Raw genomic sequence first — 8016 nt, 5'->3', positions numbered from 1 at the left:
GGTTTTTCCATGGCCACACACCTAAGTTGTAGATGACTAGGCACGATAGTATTCTGTTGGTTTTTGTCTGAAACTTTCTTGTGTTGTTCATTGCTTACAATTAATGTTGGTTTTCGGATTCCACATTGAAAATGATGCAACAAAAATTTAGTTTCTTCCATTTATTGTATGATAAAATGATTACATGTGTGAATTCATTAATTTTTAGTGATGTTTGGACATAGGATTACTTTTTGCATAGAGAAGTCTTCCATATTAATAATGACACGAGAGTGGGTCAGGGATTGGAATAATAACTCCAATTAAAGGAACGAGTCTTTATTTGCGTTCACTTTTCTGAAATTGCACTTCGCCGGTCTGTCGCTGTTCCTCTTGTCGGCGGCGGTACCTTCAACGCGTCACACCGCACCGAACACTAAGTCTCTTCCACCACTTTCTTTCTTACACTACTTCTTCCTTTACACTTTCGAGTCAGAACTAGAACTGCCGTAGGCCACGCTTAGTACGGCTATACTCCCGGATCTGTTCTATTTTCAAAATGATTCTCACATTCCATTGTTAAATTTACAATTGTACTAGAAATTTCTATTAACTATTCTTATCCTGCTTACACGTTTTCCACCCTTTTTTCTCTGTTCAATTTGATCCTGAACTTTCTAGAAATTTCCATTAACTTTATAAAACCCAAAAAAATCCATACTAGTAGGTCTGAAGTAAACACTTTTCCGCTGAGCTACGAGTATTACTGACGAAGCTGACGAAATTATCAATGCCTTTAAGTTTGACAACTCTCGTCATGTACGTTGCTGTACGACATGAAGTTTGACAACTCTCGCCATGTACGTTGCTGTACGACATGAAGTTTGACAACTCTTGCCATCTACGTTGCTGTACGACATGAAGTTTGACAACTCTTGCCATGTACGTTGCTGTACCACATGAAGATTGACAAGTCTTGCCATGTACGTTGCTGTACGACATGAAGTTTGACAAAGTAGAGACTGCCCAGTTTATGATGAAGACGTGGAAAGTAATGATGGTTTAATTTGATTTATGTACTCCTATTTTCCGAGAATGTTCCTAGGTTAAAGGCATTTTAAGAGTTTTGATTATAGGTTGAAAATACCGAATTCTTAGGCATAATAATGGATAATAATTGTTATTGGAAAGCTCACGTTGAATCATTATGCAAACGTCTTAATAAGTTTGTTTTTGCATTAAGGAGAATAAAAAAAACTATATCGGAAAAAGCGGCTTTAACGGCTTACCACGCTTACGTAGAATCTATAATTAGGTATGGTATCATAATATGGGGTAACTCAACAGTAATAAATAGAGTCTTAATAGCGCAAAAAAATGTTTGAGGGCTGCAGCGGGAACAGGACCCCTTGAAAGCTGCAGACCCGCATTTAAAAAATATAACTTATTAACAATTGTTGAATTATACATATTTGAGTGCTGTATGTTTGTTCGAAAAAAAATTTAGCGAATTCAGTAAACAGGAAAACGCTTCTCTTTTCCCACCCAGGGACCAAACTACAAGTACCTTGCTGTAGAACTACATTATTTCAGAGAAACTGTTTTTGTATGTGCATAAAAATCTATAATCACATCCCAAAAATAATAAGAGAGGTATCGTCAAATAGGAATTTCTCATCTAAATTTAAAAAATACCTTAGTAAAAACTGCGTATTTTCATTAGACGAATATTTTCAACTAAAAACTTGACTATATACTATATAATACTGCTACTAATCTTTTGTTAAATTGATATTGTTACTAATGATTTAGAAATGTATTTTTTAAAATTTGCACGTCATAAATGTGGAAAAAATGTACTTTATACTATTTATGTAACATCAATCTAACATGTTTATGCAAATAAAAACTTTGACTTAGACTTTGACTATAAACCTGGCTATGTGCAAGAGCGTAAACGCAAAATAAAATAAAATTCCAAATTTGAGAAGCGTTCAGCTTGCAATGCATACATTTTTATGTATCAAATAAACAGGTTTTGAAATTTTATCCTCTTCATTATTTTGACATTATAATATGATACACCGTTATATGGTTTAGAAGAAATTATTCAAAAACTCTTTATCGGCGATCCTAACAACAAGTGTGGAATTCAAATAAAACGATTCAACTGTATAAATTATATTTATTTTTATCAAAACCGATAATTAGAGGTGTATTGGTATTGAATATTGACAATGGCTCTATTTACATTTATGGCTTTTTTATAAAGTTTTAAAATTATTTAATTTTTATGGAATTTGGCAATCCAATCTTCCTTGATCATATCACTTCCTTTTTCTGCTATCATGATAGTTGGTGCATTTGTGTTACCACGTACAATCGTGGGCATATTAGATGCATCAATAACTCTCAAATTTTTAATACCATACACACGTAACCGTGGATCAACGACAGCATAATTATCCCAAGAAGGTCCCATTTTGCAAGTGCCAACTGGATGATAAATGGTTGTTGTGTAATGTGTGAGCAGGCATGCGAAATAATCATAAGATCCCCATATGTAAAGAGAACAAGCTCCAACTGGAATTCTTACAAAGCTTGCTCCTGCAGATTTAAATGCATCGGTTTCTTCTAAAGTAAGGGCAAATTGCATACTCTCTACAAGTCTATCCATGTCTTCTTGAACTTGGAAGAATCCAGAATAAATCAAGGGTTGACCGAAAACAGGATCTGTTATATTCAATAATACAACACCTCTACTTTTTGGAATAAGAAGTAATGGGCGAACTGCAATGCCATTATAGAATGATGTGGGTAGCACATTAGTTGCCATATAATTAGCAGGATCTGCATAGTACTCTTGAACATTCCTTCCGTCAAAATGAAATTGGATATCTGGCGCATTTTCTCTGACGTAACTAGTTTTAATGAAAGCAACACTATTCAAAGTAGCAGTTGTCGATAAAGGCCCATGCTTTTTGTAGTGTTGTCCGTGATAGTTATATACTTCACTAAGAAGTTGATCCCTATTCACAAGAGTTGAAGTCTTATTCGATAATGATACAATAAAAGCATCTGTAGTGACATGATCCTGTAAATTATGACCTACTTTTAAATCAGCTAGTACAGGAATGTTAAGGCTTTCTAATTGTTCTTTTGGGCCTATTCCTGAGAGCATTAGGAGTTTTGGGGAGTTTAATGCACCAGAGCTTACGATGATTTCCTTTTTTGCAAAAACTTTATGATGAACTCCATTTTTATAATATTCCACGCCATGAGCTACTTTTGTTACAGGATCAATTATTATTTTGGTGGCAAAGGCATTTGTGATAATATCTAAATTTGGTCGGTGGCGTATAGGTTCAATGAAAGCAATGTTTGTAGATTGTCGTTTCCCATCTTTAGATGTTGATAGGGCAATATCTGTACCTATGTTATTCGCTTTTGTTACATCTGTAATAGGGTAGCCTTTTTCTTTAAATGACTGAACTAGAAGCATTGTATTATCGTCAACGTATGAAAATCTTTCTACATTAAGTGGTCCACCAACATTGTGATAATATGTATCATGGGCCTCTATATCTCTATTATTTTCGGACTTTTTGAAGTATGGTAGAACCTGAAAAGTAGAATTTTAGCATTTAATGCCTCAACTTAACTGTATCTATGCAGGGTAAAAAATTGCCAAAAAATATATACTGTGGGTTAATGACCCTAAATAAATATGCCCATACACTAAGCAGATTAAAATGCCTTAAAAATAAAATATTAATTATTTATATAAACAAATAACACAATAATACATTTGCGTATAAAGAAAAAAATTAGATTTTCTTATATCATATAATCATGTTTCATCACGCTTTTGTAAAAGGGATAAACATGATAAAATCATGCGCAAAGCTTACAAAGCATTCAACAATTGCAAAAACAATAAAAAAATATTTTTAGCGAACATATTCCCAAAATTAACAGACCTCCACAAATCGGCAAATCGTAATGTATCAATTTACCTGTTCTGTTATGGCATAAAAAAATATTTCCAAGGAATAAATCATCTATTGTGATCACGGATAAAAAAAAATAAGGACTCCTTATTATTACTACTACTTATTTGATACCACGTCAGTGGTAGACAAACGAATATAAGAATTAATTTTGTGTAGGTATCTTAAAAATAAGAAATTTTAATACGTCATTCTTATATCAGTTAGAATAAAGATACTGCAAACAAGACATGGACACAGAAATAAAACCCGCAATCCTAACTTTCAAGGTGTACCTGTTTTTTTGTGTAATTTATTTACTGACTCATACTATGCCTGTGATATTTATTTTTAATTTAGGAGACAATCTGACTATCAGATATTAGAAAATCGGAGTTAAAAGTAATGTGGCTGTATAATAGTATGACTAATAACGGGACATAATTTGTGTTAGCTGGTATCCCGCGTAACTGAACACACACTAGCTTAAAGGTGCTTCACTTGTTAATATCACGGCGCGGAGTCCGCCTTTTTTTACTCGTCAGTGATTGTGATCATTTGGATACACATTTTTGAAAACGGGGCTAATGAATCATTTATCAACAAGCCAAAAGTTTTAATCCAACATTCTATAAAACCAAATTTGCTGTACATTGATAAATGATTATTCCACTGATGCGCATTTAGTCGGGATTTATTTTACTGCATACAAAGTTTAATATTATTGTGATGTACATTGAGAAGCTGCAGTATATAATAGTGCTTTATATCGATTTAAAATGTAAGAACTAACTTCTCTGTAACTCCAACCAGTGTTGCCTTCTTCTGCCCAGCTGTCATAGTCCAGTTTGTTTCCTCTCATGTACACCAAATAGTTGATAGCGCTCGAACCTCCCATGGTTTTACCTCTGAAAAATTAGATTTCGGTTAACCTTTTCAACTCTTAGTGGGAAAAAGGAGATTTTCAAATTTTCATGTATGGTTTCTGCCTTCTACTATCTATCTCACATATTGGAAGGGATTGTAGGACGTTTATTGTGAGAAGAAAAAATTTGAAATACATTCTCTTGTAATTCTACAATTTAGTGGAAGCTAATGAAAAATTAAGTTTATAAAAGTGAGTAAACACCTCAAAAGTATTATTGATGAAAATTTTGTTCTATCTATTTGTATTTTTACTTGTCGTGAGACGTGACGACAATCTAAATAAAAAACAAGTAATAAACAGCAGTAATTTAAAAGTAATTGCTACTAAATGGTTAACTAATGAATCTATTAATTTGCATTGTTTTTCAGGAAGCCTTTTTTTCTAGAGTATCTAACAATTCGCATAGTTTTTTTTATGGAAGAGGAGTTATCCTCCTCTTGCGTACGGTGCATTTGATATTAAGTGATTACCGCTGCCCACATTCTCTTGCAACACCAGAGGAACCACAGGAGCGTTGCCGGACTTTAAGCAACGTATATGCGCTTTTTTGAAGCTATGTGTGAAGGTGGAATAGTGCGGCAGGAATCAGATCAAAAAGCTCTTAGGAACACTCCCCGTGATAAATGCGGACAAAGACACACAATGAAGCGACGTCTGTACGCAACGCTAAATGATCTAGCCGTTCACAGAGCACTGGATCTTCGATATTAAGAGCTGCTCTGCGTTGCGTCAAGATGCAATGGTTTGAGCTGGTTCTAATAAGGAAGAGATTTCGGGCGCTATATGTTATTAAAATGGATATGAAAGCATCAGAAAATCGGCACGGTTTGCCATATAAACGTATCGCCAGCAAATTAATTGACAATTATTGGCACTTTGTCGAATTGATCTCAGCTGGGTTTTACGTTGACAGCTCCGACGACAGAGAGCTCACGGCGTTCACGATGAAAGGAGATGACGCGCTTAACACCGAATTGCCTTTACACATGAAGGAATTTGGTACGGTCGAACATTTGGACGCGGTCTGGTGGCGGACCGTATTCGATGGTATGTCGCATTGTCCATCGCACAAAATCATTATTATTGCCTTCCAAACCGTACCGAGTACGACGCCGGAGAAATTGGTGCGAGGCGCCCACCGGACCATCCGACGCGATGGTCCAGTCGTACGAAATCCGACCATGCGCTTATTCTATTACAGTTAACTATGCCGTACTTGCATCCTGCACATAGGTTAAAACTTAGCGGAATTAGCACTATTTAGTTATTATTGAAATCAGTTGGCGCAGTATTTATTTATTTATTAAGTACAACCACATTACACAATATATTATCCTTACAAACTAGTTTTATTCATACAGAGTAACGTGTCTGATATGTGCAACAATAACGGTGTACATGGCTGTGCCAAAACACTTAAAAAATACTAGTGACTAAAGTGACTTTAAATTTTACAATAACTAATAACAATAATAATAATAATACTAAATTCTTAAATGCTACCAAATTTTTAGTAAAACTATATAAAAAGTCATGAAACACGTCCAACTCAATGCGACCATTTACTAAAATGAGGAGGAGTCAAGAATGCGCATGATCGGGGACTGTAAGCCTAGATTCGATCTACGCGGTGGGATATAGAAAATTTTAGATAACTTAGCTCTCGGATACTTGTAAGGGACCTTAATCGCAATACCACTGAGTAGGTACTCACAATTTACGTTACAATTAATTGTACTATGGAGCGCAAGATATTGAGTTATTTGTAAATTTGTCGCATATATACTTATAGCAAAAAGACTCTTATGGTTTTCTCATCGATACCATTGTCAGATCTGGACCAAATTGCACCAGCTTTCAAATAAAAAAGAGTGATTCAAAGTCGGTTCACCCAATCAAAAGTTCTGAGAAAGAGACTTGAGTTCTGACGAATTGAGAACCTCCTCCTTTTTTGAAGTCGGTTAAAGTATAACATTTCGATTTTGAAATTTCATCGTGTTAAAGATTGATGATGCAATGATCTAGATGATCTGGTTAGAATTAAAGCTAATACATGCAGACCAACATTGCGCGCTAGTCTTTAAAAAAAATTGAAACAAGAAATTAAACTTCATATTGATAGTTATTTGTTTATCACAAATACATCTATTTAACTATGCCAATATAAAATGTAGTAACAAATTAATCCAAAATAAAATTATTAATGTTACTTAGTGGTAAGGGTTAATAGTTATTTATGCAACTGTTGTGTAATAACGGGTATTAAAACACGAATGTGGGGTGATACTAGTATCACATGAGTGTTTCAATATCTAATTATCAACAGTTGCATACAAGACTTTATGTACACCGATAATATGAATCCTCTATAAACGATTTTGAAACAGTTAGCTTACTGCTAACATTAAAAAAGACAGTCCTAGTAACCATTACATCATCCAAACGAGGAATGTAATGTTGTACTAAATTTCATTATAACACTCGTTTAGATGATGTAATGGATATTAGAACATTGGGTTAATGTAGACAATAAGCTAACTATTTGAGAATCTTTAATAGAAGATTTAAAGCATGGGTGTAGATAAATATTTTTACTTTATTAAAAATTCAATTTCTATTTCAATTTCAAATTCAAATTCAAATTCAAATTCAAATTTTTTTATTCAAAATAGTGTGTGACATCACTTATTGAAAGTCAAAAAACTACCACCCATTCCAAAATGAATGCCTCAGACCTCAGAAGAATGGGCGCAACAAACTAGCGGCCTTTTTTTTCATCAAATAAATATGTTTACAAAGTAATATTGTACAATTAAACTTATTATTTAATAGCCTGAAGGCGGTCACTCCATTCCCAATCTGTGGTATCATTAAGAAAATCATTTATGTTATAGTAACCTTTACCCCACAAACGTTTCTTAACAATTCTTTTGAATAACGTAATACTTTTGTTTTGAACATTTTCTGGGATCTTGTTGTAAAAGCATATACATCGTCCCACAAAAGACTTACTAACTCGACTTAGCCGAGTAGTAGGCATCATAAGTTTATGTCTGTTCCTGGTGTTATGACAGTTTCTGGTAAATTTACTTATGTGCATATGATCATACAAGATGTTAA

The 8016-nt window shown here is 34.0% G+C and overlaps 1 protein-coding gene across 1 annotated transcript in view; it reads right to left on the bottom strand.

Moving 5' to 3' along the window:
* Nucleotides 1–2149: 2149 nt before the first annotated feature.
* The window catches only part of LOC126978657 (glucose dehydrogenase [FAD, quinone]-like), a 30070-nt gene continuing 24203 nt past the window's right edge, over nucleotides 2150–8016 (bottom strand). Inside the window, exons 3-4 of the mRNA XM_050827648.1 lie at nucleotides 4762–4876; nucleotides 2150–3601 (exon numbers count right to left, since the gene is read on the bottom strand). Coding sequence (XP_050683605.1) covers nucleotides 2264–3601; nucleotides 4762–4876 — 1453 coding nt within the window. The 3' untranslated portion in view covers nucleotides 2150–2263. The remainder of the gene's footprint in view (nucleotides 3602–4761; nucleotides 4877–8016) is intronic.

The sequence above is a fragment of the Leptidea sinapis genome, chromosome 3, assembly GCF_905404315.1.
Source record: "Leptidea sinapis chromosome 3, ilLepSina1.1, whole genome shotgun sequence".
NCBI lineage: Eukaryota > Metazoa > Arthropoda > Insecta > Lepidoptera > Pieridae > Leptidea > Leptidea sinapis.
Note: the sequence above shows the minus strand (reverse complement) of the source record. Positions and strands in the feature narration are given on the sequence as shown.